An 18082-nucleotide genomic window follows, 5' to 3' on the forward strand; every position below is an offset into this window, starting at 1 on the left:
GGCCCGAGGGGAGTCCAGAACGGGGTGCCTTTCCGGGGCGACCCAGAACCGTCCCCGCCGCCGACCTAGCCAACCGGTGCGGTGCGCACGCCGCGCGCGACGCTGCGCCCGGGTGAACGCAAGGTCGCACGCAAAACGCCGTCACCATGGAGACAGGACAGCGGGCCGAAAGGGCTGTGTCCGAGTTGCCCGAGTTACCGAGGCAGCTGGAGGTGGAGGTGCAACTGAGGTTGCCATGGGGACGGGAGATGGGGAGAAGGATGGGGACCTGGTCGCCCACGAGAGCCGCTCTGCCTTGTGCCTACTTGCCGGCAGAGCTGACTGGTGACTGAGCTGTGGGCACAGCGCGCCGAGGTTCCGCTGGTGGCGCTGAGGCGGGCAGCAGTGAGTCCCCTGGGCCGACAAGGGCTTACGTAAGTCGTGATGGGAGCCTTTGGATCAGCTGTGCACCCCGGGGGAACCAGAGGAGTCCGCCTTTTCGGGATGCGGCCACGAGGGTGCAGCAGAGATCTGGCTCCCGGGCCCGATTGTGGGTTGTTCTGGGACAGCGTTCGGAGCCCCAGAAAGCGCAGAAGGAGGAATTCCCCCCGCCCGCCCGTCGCTGTTTAGGGGGGCTTGATCCGGGATGCCCAAGGAGCGGTGTGTCCTTTGCTTTTTATTCCAGCTGCTTCCGTTCCTCTGGGTGGGAGGTAAGCAGGACCTGTGTGACCGAGGCTGTTCTTGAGTCTGAGCACCCCACACTGAGCCCTGTCCCCTGCAACAGATGCAGGTTACCCCCAACCTGGGGAGGATGGCCCAGCCCCCAGGGAGCTGCCTGGTACTTCAGTGGCCAAAACCAAGGCTCCTCAGAGAACAAGGAACTCCAGGGGCCTTTCCAGACAGCCTGTCTCAGTTCCTCTGGCTCCCACAGACCAGTTCTCAGCCCTACTCAACGGTCCCTGGTGCCTATCTGCCTGACCTCTGCTCCCACCCACCTGTTCCTGGTCCCTATTCATCTGTCCTTAGTGCCCCCCCCCATTCCCCTTTCCTTTTGGGGCCTTTTCTACACCAAGCTATCCAGATTCTGTCAGCTTCAGTGCTACAAGAGAGGGAGATGACAAGAAGGCAGGAAACCCATCTGGGGGTCTGAGGGCACAAGACACAGTAGGAGCCCCCCACCCAGGTGACAGGACCCTCATCATGGTCTGGCTGGGTTGTGGGGTTGCTCGCCAGCCCTCCTGACCTCCTGTGCCTCTTCCACATGGTATCCTAACATCTTGTGAAATTTTAGTGAAAAACATTGAGAGTGGGCAGGGCCTGTGCAGGGGTCTTTCCACTTCTCATGTGGGAAGTCCCTCCCAGGGCTCCTCCTGCTAAAGCCCTCCTCCCCAAACACCCCACCCCTCCTTGGCCCTTCCTGACTCACCGCCAGGCCTGTCCACACAAACAAGAACCGGTTTGGCTGAGTGTGCAGCCTGCAGGGGACAGCAGGCACCCGCGTCTGACTGGACACACGCCACACACAGGGTGACAACCACAAGGGACGGGGATGGGGACAGGGACAGTGGCAGTGGCAGAGGTGGGGCAGATCCTGGATAGGGACAGAATATAGGAGACAGGGCAGGGGGCAAGGATGGGGAGGAAGACAGGAACAGGAAGGGAAACGGAGACGGAGACAGGGACAAGGACAGAAGTGGGGGATATGATGGGAATAGGAATGTACTCGTCTGGAGGGCAGGACCTGTCCTGGGTACTTTGGCCTCAGACACATTCTTTTAGTGTGTGTGTGTGTGTGTGTGTGTGTGTGTGTGTGTGTGTGTGTGTGTGTGACACCCGGCAGCACTCGGGTTAATCCCAGAAATCACCCGTGGCAGGCTAGGGGGACTATATGGGATGCCAGGATTCGAACCACTGTTCCTGAATCCACTGCGTGCAAGGCAAATGCCCTACCACTCTGCTGTCTCTCTGGTCCCAACCCTTCCTTCCTTCCTTCCTTCCTTCCTTCCTTCCTTCCTTCCTTCCTTCCTTCCTTCCTTCCTTCCTTCCTTCCTTCCTTCCTTCCTTCCTTCTTTCTTTCTTTCTTTCTTTCTTTCTTTCTTTCTTTCTTTCTTTCTTTCTTTCTTTCTTTCTTTCTGTCATACCCAGTGGCACTCAGGGGTTACTCCTGGCTCTGTGTTCAGAAGTCGCTCTGGTCCCAACCCTTCCTTCCTTCCTTCCTTCCTTCCTTCCTTCCTTCCTTCCTTCCTTCCTTCCTTCCTTCCTTCCTTCCTTCCTTCCTTCCTTCTTTCTTTCTTTCTTTCTTTCTTTCTTTCTTTCTTTCTTTCTTTCTTTCTTTCTTTCTTTCTTTCTGTCATACCCAGTGGCACTCAGGGGTTACTCCTGGCTCTGTGTTCAGAAGTCGCTCATGGAAGACGGGGGACCATATGGGATGCTGGGACTCAAACCGGGGTCTGTCTTGTATTGGCCGCATGCAAGCAAATGCCTTAACTGCTGTGCTATTGCTCCGGCCCCCTCAGAAGTATTTTTTTTTCTTGAGATACATTTTTATTGAGGTGCCAAGAACCCCCCAGTGGTCCTTGGGGATGTGGGGAAAGGGGAACAGAGGTTCCCTGGAAGGAAGGACAGAGCCCAGAACTCTGTCACTGGCCAGACCATCACAAGCCTCGAGCTAGCCCAGAGGGCAGAGGGAGGACCAGTGGCAGTGGACCTGAAGAAAAGTCAGGGATCCGAAGGAGGGAACTCCAGCTTAGAAGTGTCGGAGCACCCTTGAGAGGACTCGTACCTGCTTGGTCCAAGAACCCTGTGGGAATCCCCCCACTAAAGCTCAGCTCCAGTGACAGGGCTCTTGGGGCTCCCCAGCTGGGGTGGGGTTTCCGGCACATGGAAAAGCCAAGAGGAGGGTGAGGTCTAGGCCTCAGTTTCCCCCTGCACTTTCCTGCCAGGGAGGGGAGCCCGTGGGAAGGCACAGAGGCAGCCGATAGCATCCAGGTGCGATAACTATAATTATAAGTAGCCGCGCCTCCCGCCGCAGCGGATCACAAAGCGGCATCAGGGTGGGGCCCACACCCCCGGCACAGGTGGGGACAGAGGTCTGAGGGGGCTGAAGATACCCCGGAGGGGGAGCAACCACAGGAGGGCGTCAGGGGCTGGGTGGAACGGACCCCACAGAACTGAGCCTGCAGCTGGGTCCTGAGTTGGGAAGTGAGTGAGGGTTGGGCACTGGGAAGGAGGTCCCTGTCCAGCCAGGCTCCTTGTCTTTTCACTTTTCACCCTGTGTCCCGCCAGGGCCCAAATGGTACCTCCCTGGGAAAGTGCCAGGGACCCTGTGTGGTGCAGGCAGATCAGACTGAGGAGGTTGAACCTCCTTTTGAAGATGAGAGTCAGCCCCAGCCCTACTCAGGACACAGGGCCCACATAGAATGTGTCCTTGGGGCCCTGGCAGCTGGCCGGGCTCTCCCCAAAAGTGACAATTTAGCTCTGGAGATAAGTTCTCACAAATGAGGGAACAGGCTGTAATGAGGGAGGCGGGTGGGGTGCCTGGGGTGATGGTGTGGGGGCCGGGGCCTCCAAAATGGCAACCTCTGAGGTCAGCACAGAGGTGCAAGATTGAGTTCACTGGGTAAGAGGCCCTCTGACCATTCCTCTGTCTCGTCCCCCCTCGTGCCATGTCGCCTGCTCTGTCCCCCCACCAGATAATTCTTTCTGTGGGGTGTACCCACTGATTTCCAAACTCTGCTCATACCCGCTGTCCCCCAGCCCTCAGGAACTCTGCAGGGTGTCCCCTTTCCTGGGTGGGGAGAGCTCGGGGACTGAGGGACTGTAGTCAAGGCTGGCCCAAAAGCGTGGACACATGGCCTCTTCCCCGGACTTTGACCAATGGGTCCAAGGGGACCCATGCATTCCCCCATGATGGGTGGAGGAGACTGTCCAGGGTCTTGTTGGGGTCATTAGGGGCAGCTACTGCCCTGCCTATCCCCTCTCTGCGCTGGAAGCTCGGCTAGCTGTAGCCTCTGGTTCTGGCCTTCACGTGGGGGACGGGGGCTCTGAGGGGGCCACACCCAGGCTGGGTCCCTTCCTCCCACCCCCGGGAGGCCTGGAGTGCTGGGGTTTGGCCCTGCCCTGCCTGCCCGCCTGGCCGCCGGCCGCCCGCCATGGGGGCGGTGGCTGAGCGTCTCCTCCATGCCAGGCCCAGCCCCCGGGACGACGCACCTGTTCTGACCTGCCGAGCAGGTTCCCAGGTTTCTGCCGTCCGTGTTGGCCACAGCGTGGGAAGCAGCTCTGGGGGAGCGCACAGCTCCCAAGCTCAGCTTCTGGGGGGCAGCAACAGCGGGAGAGCAGAGTGGGGTGAGGGCCCCCGGCCGGACCTCTGGGAGGCAGCAGGAAGAGGCCTGAGTGCCCTGGAACCTCCTGCCTGCGGGCCGTGGCCGCCCCTGCCGCTGCTCCGGCTCCCAGGGAGACGCCTGGACTCCGGCAACCCTGGTCAGCACTGCCTGCCCCATGGCCCGGCCCCTGGGAGCCGAGATGTGGGGGACTGAAGCTCCCGTGCTGCTGCTGCTGGCACTGTTAGCAGGTAAGACCGGGGTCCGAGCCACCACATCACACCCCTTCCTGGTGTTTCCCTAACTGTAGCAGTGGCCATGGTGGGTGCTGTGGGGGAACTGGGTGTCCTTCCCTCAGTCGTCCCATCCCTCAGCTGCCTCTCTTTGGGGCCTAGGCCAGGTAGACGGGAGAGTGGGGCGACCCTGGGACACCCCCATGTTCGGCTGTGCTGAGATATAAGGCACTGAGTACCAGAGAAGGGGTATTTGCAAGTGCTAGGCTGTGTCTCGCCTCAGGGCCCTGTGTCCAGGGACCCCCAAGGCTGCAGCGCCCCCTGTCTGCAGGGGTGGCTGGCAACCGGGCAGAGTATGGGTGTCCTGCCTTCTGAAGGTGTGGCCCCCTTTGTTCATCTTGTCCCCCTACTTGCTCATACGGCCCCTTGCCTTGCTCTGTCTTCTGTGTATGCCAGGTGTAAGAGAAGGAGGTCTGGTCTCCAGAGTGGGGGTGTGTAGGGGGGTGCACGAGCTTTTCTGGGAGACAGCCCCCCCCAGGGTGGGGTAAGGAAGAACTGTCCCCAATTCCCACCGAGGAGCTGACTGGTTTTTGGAGAAACTGAGTCAGGGCAACTAGCAGGGTACTGGGAGCATCTTGCCTGCTGAGGTGCTTCTGGAAGCTGTAGCAGCCAATGGCCATGGCTGTCCTGAGTGAGGCCAAGGCCATGCAGGATAACCCCGGACCTGATGGATGGGGGTGTGGTTGGTTGGGGAACAGCCTGGTCCTGAAGGCAAATGGGTCTCCAGGGCCCCCTTCTGCTCTGCCCACACCATGAGTGGGGGCTCAGAGGCTTGAGACAACCTCCCCGGCCCCTTTGTTTCTTCTCCCTGTGGGGGTGTCCCAGTGGAAAGGACCTGCAGTTCCCAGTGTGGGAACTTGTCTGAGAAAGGATCTTAGCACTGTGGGCAGGACTGAGTGGGGATCTCTGGGCAAGGGCTGGACTGCCTGGGGTCCCCAGGGCAGGCCTGGCTGGGGTCCCTGGGGCTGAGTGAACCCTGAGTCTTTTAAGGCATCAGACCCTGTTGGTGCTGGTGTGGATAGGGTGGGGATGGTGACCCCAGAGAGACTTCTTTTGCTGCTGCAAACAGCACCCCCAGTTCTGGCTCAGGAACGCCCCAGGCCCTGCCCCACCCGCAGAGGTGCCTCACACCCGGCCTTTGTCTACCTCCTAATGGGATGAGTTTCCTGGTGAGGTCCCCTCCCTTCCTCTCCCAACCCTGCCCAGCCTAAGACCCTCATCCTCCATCACCACTGGCGGGGACCAGGGCCACACCCATGCTGCCCCCTTTGCTTTGCCCCCTGTGCAAGGGATCTGAACTGGCCCAACCCAGCGGAACCTGGAAGGGCAGGGAGCCAGGGTGAACCAGGGGAGCCTGTGATGATGACCTCAGTCCCAACCTTGGGAACTGGATTGTGGGGTTCCCAGTGGGAAAGGAGGGTCCTTGGTGTAGCCTCTAACTCCCACTTCAGTTCCAGGGGTCTCCAAGGCCAAGAGGAGGGCAACTATGGTGTGGGGTGGGGGCTGGTGGATTGGCAGCAGGAGGGGGCAAGGGGGTTTGCTCAGGGACACTTAGCACCTGACTCCCTTTCCCTTGCTCTTTCTTGCTCACTTTTCCCAGGGTTGTGCTCCTCCCTCTTGGGAGAAAGAGTTGAGGCTGTAGCTGGGGGGGGGGGGAGGATAAGATGGGGGGGGCTGTTGGGAGAAGTGGAGTTTGGGGTCTCCCACCCACAGAGCGATGACTCAGAGGGCTCAGACTGGGCTCCGGCTCCGGGGGGTTTAGGGGACTTACCTGTGCTGGGAACCCTGTCTGATCCAGGCCACCCCCATTGTTCCCACCCACCCCCAAACTCTAATCTGCTGGTGGGCACCCTGCCCGGGCAGGGAAGCTTCAACTAAGCTGGGGGGCTTAGGACAGTGGAGGAAAGTGAGGGAGGATCTCAAGGTTTGCAGTCCTGCCATGTACCCAGGACACAGAGAGGGGGGCCAAGGGGTGGGTGCTGATGTCATCTATCCCCCAGTCCTGGGCTGGCAGGCTCATCCTCCTATGCCCCCACACATCTCCACTGTCCCCAGGAGGGAAACATTAATAAATGGGACCCAGATGAAAACCCTCCCCCAGCCCCAGGCAGGAATCCCTCCTGCAGCCCTCCCCAGACACCCCCACCCTGCCTCTGAGAGCTGGTTTTTCTGGCAAAGGCCCTGAGATTTCCAGGGAGAGGCCTCATGGTGGGGGCACAGGTGCTGGGGAGCTTTGAGGGTAGGGGGAGCTTTTGTTCACTCATGAGCTCTGAGTAGAGGTTCCAGCCACCTCAGGACAGAGTCCATGTCCTTAGTGAATGGAGGACAACTGCCTACATCCCAAAAGCACCAAGAACCAGGGCCCCAGAGACAGAGGGACTCAGGGAATGAAGGGAGGGAGGAAGAAGGGAAGAGGGAGGGAAGAAGGAAAGTAAGGATGAAAGGAAAAGGGAAGGTAAGAAGGAGGGAAAGGAGGAAGAAAGAAAAGGAAGGGGAGAGGAATGGGACAAAAAGGATGGAGGGAGGAGCAAAGGGAAGAAGGAAGGAAGGAAAGAAAAGAAAGAACAAAGGAAGGAAAGAAAGATGGATGGGAGGAAGGAGGTAGGGTGGAGGCCAGACATTCTCATAGCCAGAGACTAGGCTGGAGCGGGCCAGGCTCAGGGAGTAAAGTTTGAGACACACAAAGATCAGAGATCTCCCACATTCACATACAGAGACTAAAGAGATCTCCCATTTTCATACACATGGAGACCACAGGATCTCACATGTTCTCACATATGGACCTCACATGTTCTCACACATGGATCTCACATGTTCTCATACATGGATCTCACATGTTCATGTCCTGAGCTCATCCATGCATCATGTGTAGATCTGAGATGTATGTATTCACACTGATCACAGACAGATATGTGTCTCACACATTCACACATATCCTGCATGCAAATCACACATGGATTTCACATGTGGATCACACAGGAATACAGATATGACATACATGGATCTCACATAGATCTAATACATGCATCACATAGTTCAACATATATGTTCTCATGCATCTATACAGACCTCACATACATGAATCACACACATAGACTTCACACACAGATCACAGAGCTCACATATGTTTTCATATGTTGATACATGCTTTGACACAGATCCCACACACCACCCCCAGCATCCTTCGCAAGCTCACCCAAACATAGTATCTTTTGTGTGTGTGTGTGTGTGTGTGTGTGTGTGTGTGTGTGTGTGTGTGTGTGTGGTTTTTGGATCACACCCGGCAGTGCTCAGGGGTTATTCCTGGCTCCAGGCTCAGAAATTGCTCCTGGCAGGCACGGGGGACCATATGGGACGCCAGGATTCGAACCGATGACCTCCTGCATGAAAGGCAAACGCCTTACCTCCATGCTATCTCTCCAGCCCCCCAAACATAGTATCTTATACTCTGTGTTGGGCTTGTCCCCTGTGGTCTCTCTTCAGACCCAGTGTAGATACTCCCCCAATCCATGGGGACGCTGTGGACCCCTGGAAGGACTAGCAAGTAACACTGAAGGAGGAAGTGCCTGCCAGGCTCAGTTTCCCTTCTGTACCCTAAGCCTGCCTCGCCGGGTGGGGTGTCTGGAGGGCGGGGTACAGGAGGGCAGGGCCCAGAGGCCCATGGGGGAGGCCAAGGCCTGATCGGAGCCCGTCGGGCCAGTTGGGCCTGTTCTCCCCTTGCACAAGGGGGAGGCTGGTGGCTGCAGGGCTGAATCACCCGCTCTGCTTGCTTCTCCGGGTCCAGCATCCTGAGGCTGGTCACACCCCCATGGAATGGCAGGGCTAGCCCAGTCTCAGCTCAAAGAGGGTCTGCAAGGTGAGCTCAGTGCTGCTGACATCACCAAGCTGACACCCCGAAGGACCTGCCTGACCTGGGCTTTGAAGCCCTGCAGCTCTGGTTTGAGTTTTTGTGACCCCACGTGTACATAAGTGTGAGACTGTACAGGGATGTCTGTGTGCTCCTAGTCTCTGTGCGATTCTGACTGTATTTGTATGATTCTGTGTGTGTGAGATTGTGTCTATGTGCACTCTTTGTGTATCTGTGTGCATCTGTGTGTGACTATGCCTGTACATCTGTGTGTATGTCTGTGTGCATCTCTGTGTGTGTCTGTGTGACCGTGTCTGTGTGCATCTCTATGTATGTCTGTTTCTGTACATCTGTATATGTCTATCTATGCCTGTGTGTGACTATGTGTATGACTGTGTCAATCTGAGTCTGTGTGACCATATCTGTCTGTGACTACATGAGTCAGCCAGAGTCAGTGTGTCTGTGTGTGTGACTGTCTGTCTGAGTGTGTGACTGTCAGTCTGAGGGTGTGTGTGTGTGCACGCGCTCCCTGGAGTGGGCAAGGGTGAGGATGGAGACCATGAAACTCTGAGGCAGAGCCTGTCTGTCTCTCACTCACTCTCTCGCTCTTTTGCTCACTCTTCTGCTCTGACACTTGAGCTTTCTTGCCACCTGGGGGCCTTGTGGTCACCACAGGACTGGGAGGATGGTGCATGATGGGGGCCCCCAGGGAGGGGTCACAATTGGGTTCCTGGTGCTCCAGGGAGCTGGACTCGAGCACAGGAGCACAGGGCTGGGCAGGGAGGGACCCACAGGAGGGCAGGTCAGAGCCCTGGTATCTGGTGTTGCCAGTTGGGCCTGTCCTGGGTGGCCCTGCCTGCTTCTGGGTACTTCCCTCTCCACCTGCCCGCAGGCCTGGGACCCCCGGCTGCTTCCTCTAAGTGCCCGCCCTACCACCCCTCCCTGCCCAGATCTAGGGCTCACCACAGCACTGTAGCTCAGTGTTGGCACTGCCCAGTGGGGTCTCCACGCCCTCTGTGAGCTGCAGGCAGGGAGTAGTGGGGCCAGCAGAGAGGAAACTAAACCTGCCCTGGGCCTCTCCTGTCACATGCCCCAGCCGCTGCCTCTCCTGGAACTGGCCAATGGGCTTTGAGTCTCTGCTGCCCCTTAGCCTTTGTTGTCTCTGCCCTGAGTCTGCCTATATGGGGTGCCTCCTGCCCCCCCCTCTACTCCACAGTGCCCTGCGGGGCCACCCCCACCTACTTGCTCCTTCCTCTTCCTCTTCACCTGCTCGGACCCCTGTGCAGGCACCCATATTGGCGGGATTTATTCCAAGGCTGTATCTTCCCTCTTTGGCTCCATGTCGCACCCATGTCCTCTCCACCTTCTGCCATAGGGCTGGCCCTCCCAGATCCTCCATCTGCAGTCCCTCCAGCTCAGAGATGAGGTTTCCCCCAATGATCTGGATGGCTGCCTTCTCACCGCTGAATCAGGAACTGCTCCCAAGAATGCACCCCTATGGCTCCTAATGAAGTGCTCTTCTCTCTTCAAGTGCTGCTCCTAGTTTGCTCCTCCCAAATGTTTCCACTGCTCCTCCCCAGAGTGGCCCCAAAATGCTCCCAGCTGCTCCTCCAAAAGTGCTCTTTCCAAATACTTCTACTTCTTCCCTCCTGAGTAATACCCCGATGCTTCTCCCAAGAGTGCTGTGCCTGGCGTGCTCCCTAAATACTCCTTGCTGGTCGTCCCTGAGGGAATCCTTCCCTGCCAATCTCCATGCTTTCCTTCCCCTGCCCCCCTCCCCGACCTGGGGCCTCTGTGAGTTTGGTGACTTGCTCATTCCTGCCTCTGAGCCCCGGCTCCCGCCTTCCCTCCCACATGGAATTCCTCTTCTCTGGGAATCTGGGGTGCTCATGTCCCAGCCATGAGAAGAATGTTCCCCAGGACCTCCGGGGTAGACCCTTCCCACACTTGGCGCCACTGGGTCACATGGGGCCTTCTTGGAGAGTCTGTCCCCGGCTGGAAGTCACTGTATGTGTCAGGCACTTCACCTCCAGGCAGAAAGGCACATCCCTTCGGGTGGACCCTCCCGGAATGCTCCCTCTCCATTGATCCCTCACTCTGCCCGCCTGGTGGTGGTGGGATCGCCAGGCCAGCACTCGGGTCGCAGCCTCCTCATCTGCTAAACAGGTCCCATCCCTCCCACCTCCGGGACTGTTTTGTGGGTGTGATGAGGTCACGGGCCTGAGACTTGGCTAGTGCGCTCCTCTCTCTCTGCCCGGCTCCAACACTGCTCCCCACCCCGCCTCGACCCTGCAGGCCGCTGCCCCGCGGGCGAGCTGGAGACAGCGGACGTGGTAGCCGTGCTGGGTCAGGATGCCCGGCTGCCCTGCTTCTACCGAGGGGACCCCGAGGAGCGCGTGGCTCAGGTGGCCTGGGCGCGGCTGGACGCGGACGAGGGCGCGCGCGAGCTGGCGCTGCTGCACTCGGAGTACGGGCTGCACGTGGGCGCCGCCTACGAGGGCCGCGTGGAGCAGCCGGAGGACCCGCGAAGCCCCCTGGACGGCGCCGTGCTGCTGCGGAACGCGGTGCAGGCGGACGAGGGCGAATATGAGTGTCGCGTCAGCACCTTCCCCGCCGGCTCCTTCCAGGCACGTCTGAGGCTGCGAGTGTTGGGTACGTGCAACACACTAGCAAGCGCTCCGTGAGGGACCTGCTCGGGGCTCCCCGCCCGACGCCTCTTCTGCCTGACCGTGGCTCAGCCTTCCCGTGAACCAAGGAGCCAGCGCCTCCGGACCGCGCCCATTAGGTGGTGGCCAAGTTCAGATTCCCCGTTCTGTGCCCTCAAGTTAAATTCAGGGGCGCTCCGAAGGGCTGTGGTACACTGCAGGTGCTGCTGCATGTACCTGTATAGGTCAGGCCTGAGATCCGGCACGGAGACCAGGTCAGCGAGTTCCTGGCAGCCACTGGGTGTGGCCCCCACAGGAATCTTAAGAAAAATAAAATAATCCCAAACTGGGCTGGATTGATGATGGCACAGCTGGGAGGGCATTAGCCTTGCACATTGCTGACCCAGGTTCTATTCCTGGCATCCCATAGGGTTCCTGAGGCTGCCAGGAGTAATTCCTGAGTGCCACTAGGTGTGGCCCCACAAAAATTCATCCTAAACAAAAGCCCCCCTTTTTCCCTTCTGGTTTTCCTGGAACCTCAGGGAAATTCAAGTCTTGGTGCAACATTAATGGTTGGTCGGAAACAAGCCTGTGTGGGTAAGGAGCTAGCTGGGTGCTAGATGCCTAGTCAGGGTTACATGCTGCTGATCCTGTGATGTCATTTGGGCAGCTTTAAATGGCTTCATTAAGTTGATTTGAAAATGACCCAGGCTCAGGGTTAAAGAATCCAAACTATGGGGGCTGGAGCAATGGCACAGCAGGTAGGGCATTTGCCTTGCACAAGGCCAACCTAGGTTTAATTCCCAGCATCCTATATGCTCCCCTGAGCCTGCCAGGAGTGATTTTTTTTTTTTTTTGGGCCACACCCAGTGACGCTCAGGGGTTACTCCTGGCTATGCGCTCAGAAGTCCCTCCTGGCTTGGGGGACCATATGGGACACCGGGGGATCGATTCGCGGTCCTTCCAAGGCTAGCACAGGCAAGGCAGGAACCTTACCTTTAGTGCCACCGCCCGGCCCCAGTAGTGATTTCTTTTTTTTCTTTTTTTTTTTTTTTTTTTTTTTGGTTTTTGGGCCACACCCTGTGATGCTCAGGGGTTACTCCTGGCTATGCGCTCAGAAGTTGCTCCTGGCTTCTTGGGGGACCATATGGGACGCCGGGGGATCGAACCGCGGTCCGTCCTAGGCTAGCGCAGGCAAGGCAGGCACCTTACCTCCAGCGCCACCGCCCGGCCCCCCCAGTAGTGATTTCTAAGCTCTGAGACAGAAGTAACCCTTGAGTGCTGCTGGATGTGGACCAACCCCTCCCCCCAATCCAAACTATGAAGTCAGCTGCATACTTGGCTGTGACCTCCCTCACATCCTCCTCCCTTCCAGGGGGATGCAGGACACGAGGAGGATAAGGACTATCCCCTGAGCATAGCCCTCTCCCTTCCTCCCTCTGCAGTGCCCCCTCTGCCCTCCCTGAACCCGGGGCCAGCGCTGGAAGAGGGCCAGGGCCTGACACTGGCAGCTTCATGCACCGCCGAAGGCAGCCCGGAACCCAGTGTGAGCTGGGACACGGCAGTCCGGGGCTCACAATCCAACCGCTCCTTTAAGCACTCACGTTCAGCTGCTGTCACCTCCGAATTCCGACTGGTGCCGAGCCGCAGTATGAACCAACAGCCGCTTACTTGCGTGGTATCCCACCCAGGGCTGCTGCAAGACCAGAGAATCACTCACATCCTCCATGTGGCCTGTGAGTGGAGGGGAAGAAAGGCCTGGTGAGGGAGGGAGGAGGTGGGGGCCTTCCCCAGAGATCCTGAGCTCCATCAGTTAGCAGCCAGAACCCTGACATGTGTCTAGGAGAGAGATGCAGATGGCAGAGACTTGGAGCCAGCTCAGAACCTCATATCTATCCTTGCCCCCGGAGCCTTCTTCTAGGGCAAACTGTTTTGGGTCAGAACCAGGATGGTAGGGACACCCCTGGGTCTGCAGTACCAGCAGGTGTGCCCTGGGTTCATTTAGCCTGCATCCCTGTCCACAAAAGGGGCATCCCACTCCCCCAGAGGGCTCTATAGCTGCAATAGGAGTTTAGAGATTATGGGTGGAGGCAGTGGGCAGCAACCTCCAGACTTCTAGGTTTCTCCTTTCTCTGCCCTCCTGACTGGTTCAGGCAGGACACAAGCTCATCACCAAAAAGGAGCTAGTCTTGGGATGTCCTGGCCTTGACCAAGCCCCAGGCTTGATTCCTGGAAAGCCTGAAGCAGTCACTGCTCCAGGCTCCCAGGCTATGGGTGTGGCCACCAGCCCCCTTGGAATCTGGGGCTCAGTGTATTGAATGCTTCTGGGGGAGAGCCTGTGAGCATCCCCAGGGCTTCACCCCCCCCCCACTTACTTTCTCTTCTGCAACCCCCCAGTCCTGGCTGAAGTGTCGGTGCGGGGCCTGGAAGACCCGAAGCTGTGGCAGTTGGGACAAGAAGGAGCTTCCCTCAAATGCCTGAGTGAAGGGCAGCCACCACCCACCTACAACTGGAGCCGGTGAGGCACCACCCCAGAGGGTGTGGAGGGATCTGCCTCCAGCCTGAGCACTGGGCAGTGAGTCTTGATCTCGCAGTCCTCCCCAAGAACAGATCGGCTGGAGTCCGAGCATAGCAGGAAGGGTGTTTGCCTTGAACATAGCTGACTTGGCTTCCATCCCTGGCATCCCATAGAATTCCAACCCCCTGGAGTGATTCCTGAGTGCGGAGCCAAAAGTAACTTCTGAGCACCATGGGTGTGACACAAAAAACAAAAACAAAAAATAACAACCCCCTCATGCTATTAGTGAAGTCAATCTATCCATACATTTGTAACAGCACAGTGGGAGGAAGAAACCTGAGAGGGTCTGGATTTCCCTCTGATATTTTTTTGAGAAGTGCCACTCCCAGACGACAGCTTGAACCCAGAGGTTCAGGGACCCTGTAGGACCACACTTGGTGGTGCTGGGGACAGAGCCCTGAAGCCTTGTGATATCAGGCACATGCTCTAGTTCCTGGGCAACCTACTAACCCCTTTCACTTGTCATTTTACCGGTTTGGGGCCATCCCCAATGTGCACAATACCTGGGCCCCTGAGTTAACCTGGCATCCCTATTTAGCTCTTGTGTTGGGGTTGAAGCTGCTTTCACTGCCCCCCAGGGCCATGCCTTGCCATTCATGGAGAGGGGGCTAGGTGGCCTGTGACACCCCATAGAATCTGACTGTTCTTCCTGACTGGGCTCATCATGAGTCTGAACTGCCTGGAGGGAGAGTCAAGGATGCCTGTATATAGATTCAGGGAGCCAGGGACATGCATGTGTGCATGCATGTTTATGTGTGTATGTGTGTAGGGCCAGGGTACATTCATGCAGGTACTTCCCCTGCTCTCCTCTGCCCTCTCCGCCTCTCCCCTGCCCTCCCCTGCCCGCTCCTTTTCAATTGCCCAAAACAGAGTCCCAGGAAGGGGTGTCCAGGAGTGTCCAGCTGACTGCCCTGAGCAGTGTGTAGGTCATGCTTAGAGCCTTGAGGACTGCCTGGGCCCGTGGGTGCCCCGGTCATCTTGGAACAGGGCCCTGCCTGGACCTGCTGGGGAGGGCGCGGCACTGTGGGAACAGCCGGAAGCACTGGCTGACATCATGGGGGAGCTGTTGGGGCATGTGGGCGCCTCAACCTGGCTCAGCGGCGGGCACCCAGCGGCCTCCCTGTCCCCAGGCTGGATGCGCCCCTGCCCAGAGGCGTGCAGGCCGAAGGAGCCACCCTGACCTTCCCAGCGCTGACCACAGAACACAGTGGCACCTATGTCTGTCATGTCAGCAACAGAGTCTCCTCCAGGGATGCCCAGGTGTTGGTGGAGGTGGCAGGTAAGTGGGGAGCCGGGGAGGGTGTGGAGCCTTGGGTGGGCGTGGCCATCGAGTGTTGGACTGTGCTATGTCCGCAGAGCCTCAGGATGAGCCCGGGAAGCAAGTGGACCTGGTGTCGGCATCAGTGGTGGTGGTGGGCATCATCGCCGCTCTCTTGCTCTGCCTCCTGGTGCTTGTGGTGGTCCTCATGTCGCGCTACCACCGCCGAAAAGCCCAGCAGATGACCCAGAAGTTGTGAGTTCAACGGGAGTTGCCCAGGAGTGGGTGGGTGGCATCTCTACAGAGGTGGCAGGGCCAGGAGGGGGAGAGCAGGCACACACTCAGTGCACATGCAATCCCATGACACATGTGTGCAGGGGCACACAGCACACATTTTAGATATAGATACTCACATGTAGTGTTTGCACCCACTACTAAAAGACAGGTGTATCCCAGGCACACATGTGCGTACACACATGTGTGTACGCACATGTGAACACTAGATGCCCATGTGTGATACATGTGTATAAGTGCACATCTCACCCCTGTGTGCTAATACATGTGTGAACATACCTGAGCGCACATATCTGAATATGTATGTATACAGGCTCACCCACATTACACATATATACCCACATAGCAATGCATATTTGCCTGGTGCACATCCATGTACCTGTACCCACCCATATATTGTAATGAATGTCTGCAAGTGTACATATAGACACACAATATAAACTGTGTGCACATGTAAACACACATATTCATGACCCTTGCACATAAACATACTCATGAGTCTCCCACATATATCCACATGCAAACATGCCTGGACACAAACACACATACTATGCCCCCACATGTGTGTATCACACAAAATGCATTAATGTGAAATGTAAAGACAGATGCACATACATGTTAGCATGTAAACATGCCTGCATGTGCAAACACATACACTGATGACCTCACATACAAGTGCCTCACACAAACAATCCTTTGCATACATGCACACTTGAATGCATGAACATCATGTGAATACACATGCCGACATGCAAACATACACGCACATATAAACACATGGACTCATGACCCTCAAATACATATGTGTCTTACCCAAACATACCTGCACCTAAGAACATATGCGCTTGTGAACATCGTGTGACATCATACAAATACACATGCTAGAATATAGGAGCACACCACACACAAGACCCTCACATGGCTGTCCTGTACACAGTACACACAGACATATGTGTGCACACCTTTTCACCATGTGCACATGGCCCCTGTTATGACCCACACGCCTCCTAGTGCATACCTCAGGCTGGGAATGTCCAGAAAGTGAGGTCTCTGCTTCTGACTCTGCTGCCTTTCAGTGAGGAGGAACTGACGCTGACCCGGGAGAATTCCATTCGGAGGCTGCATTCCCACCACTCAGACCCCAGGAGCCAGGTGGGACAGGGGAGCCCCCTGGATGTGGTGCTGCTGGGGCGGCACTGCTGGGAGGCTGGAGCTGCAGGGAACCCCCCTCCCCACCCTACAATTCCCTGGGCTACTCTGGAGCTGCTGCTGCTGCTGCTGGGCTGGGGATATTGTCTCCACCCTGGAGGAGGGGGCCGGAGAGCAGAGCTGGAGGGTAACCGGGAGGGGAGTCGGTGGGGGTGGGCATGTGTCCTAACTGCTCCCCATGTCCGGGCTTGCAGCCGGAGGAGAGTGTAGGGCTGAGAGCAGAGGGCCACCCCGATAGTCTCAAGGACAACAGTAGCTGTTCTGTGATGGTGAGGTCCGGCCCCTTCGTGTCCCCCCGTGTCCTGCCCAGCCCAGAACCTCGGCTCTGCCCAACACCCCCAGCCTGCTCCCTGCAGTTGCCTATCCCCGGCCCTTTGTCCCTGGCTCCTATCCGCTACTGACCTCTACCCTCCTACCCCCTGCCCGGCCCCCAGAGTGAGGAGCCTGAGGGCCGGAGCTATTCCACGCTGACCACCGTGAGGGAGATCGAGACACAAACGGAGCTGCTGGCTCCCAGTGTGGTACGACCAGAGGACGAGGACGAGCAGGATGAAGGCATCAAGCAGGCCATGAGCCACTTCGTGCAGGAGAATGGGACACTGAGAGCTAAGCCCACAGGCAATGGCATCTACATCAATGGCCGTGGGCACCTGGTCTGACGGAGTCCCTCACCCTGTCACCTGCTGCTCTTGGGCTCTCTGTACCCCGTTTCCCCAGGACACTGTTTCTCCCTTTACTTCCAGCCCGAGTTGGACCACGGGCGGGTTCCCCTGGCCACAGAGGCCCTCCTGGACATGTATGTGTGTGTGTATGTGTGTGTGTGTGTGTGTGTGTGTGTGTGTGTGTGTGTTGGGTGCAGCTGCTGGCCTGGTTAACAGGTATTTCCTCAGAGCCCAGAGCAGTATTAAGGACACAGAGGCCAGGCCGCAGGCTGGATCCGGGTGTGCAGGCATAGCTGGGCATAGCTGGCCAGGTGGACTGGGAACAGTGCCAATGCCAGCCAGGCAGTTGGCTCATGGCTGCCCTCTGATGGCCATGGTCATTGCTGCTTGGCAGATTTCCTGTGACTCAACCACCTACTAGTGCTAGACTCCAATTGTACCCCAGATCTTCCTCCATCCTGGACCAAATTTGAAAAACTCTTTTCCATGTCAGGGGGCCTGCCCCCACCCCAACAGAGGCAGCCAGCAAAGGAAGTGGCCCCGAGCTGCTCAGACTCGCCTAGGGGGGCTTCCAGTCTAGCCTGCTCTTTGTGTGTGTGTGTGTGTGTGTGTGTGTGTGTGTGTGTGTGTGTGTGTGTGTGTGTGTGTGTGTGACAAGGTTTCTGTTCAGGACTGGAGTAGGGGGAAAGAGGCGATTGAAGATCGCAAAGGGATGTCCCAAAGGTGGTGAGTTCTGGGTTCCATCTGGGCTGGCTGGAGAAACCCCTTCGCCTCTCCGGGGACCCCCTCATCCCTGCATGCTATGTATGAAACCTGCAGGAGGTGTTGCTGGACTCTGAGAGACAGGTCTTCTTACCCTGTGGCCAGGGTAAGGGGTGACCTGTGTACATTCATGTAAATATGTGCATATTTGTACATAAATATTCTGTTTTCCAATAAACAGAGAAAAACTGTGTATCTGCCTTCTAAATTTGGGGGGGGGGATCCCTCAGCAGCCC

General features: G+C 57.4%; 1 protein-coding gene across 1 annotated transcript; it reads left to right on the forward strand.

The window, feature by feature from the left end:
- The first annotated feature begins 4300 nt into the window (after nt 1–4300).
- Nucleotides 4301–17248, forward strand: NECTIN4 (nectin cell adhesion molecule 4). Its single transcript, XM_049777053.1, has 10 exons — nt 4301–4536; nt 6812–6830; nt 10734–11090; nt 12529–12819; nt 13481–13601; nt 14792–14940; nt 15018–15174; nt 16290–16365; nt 16617–16691; nt 16857–17248. The coding sequence occupies exons 1-10, from the start codon at nt 4477–4479 to the stop codon at nt 17079–17081; spliced, it is 1530 nt and encodes a 509-aa protein (XP_049633010.1). The 5' UTR covers nt 4301–4476; the 3' UTR covers nt 17082–17248.
- Nucleotides 17249–18082: the final 834 nt, after the last annotated feature.

The sequence above is a fragment of the Suncus etruscus genome, chromosome 7 (genome assembly GCF_024139225.1).
Source record: "Suncus etruscus isolate mSunEtr1 chromosome 7, mSunEtr1.pri.cur, whole genome shotgun sequence".
Lineage (NCBI taxonomy): Eukaryota > Metazoa > Chordata > Mammalia > Eulipotyphla > Soricidae > Suncus > Suncus etruscus.

Coding starts and splice junctions, on each gene's coding strand:
- NECTIN4 (XM_049777053.1), top strand. CDS start 4,477: ATGGCCCGGCCCCTGGGAGCCGAGATGTGGGGGACTGAAGCTCCCGTG. Junction 11,091..12,528: donor TCTGAGGCTGCGAGTGTTGG/GTACGTGCAACA, acceptor CTCCCTCTGCAG/TGCCCCCTCTGCCCTCCCTG. Junction 12,820..13,480: donor TCACATCCTCCATGTGGCCT/GTGAGTGGAGGG, acceptor GCAACCCCCCAG/TCCTGGCTGAAGTGTCGGTG.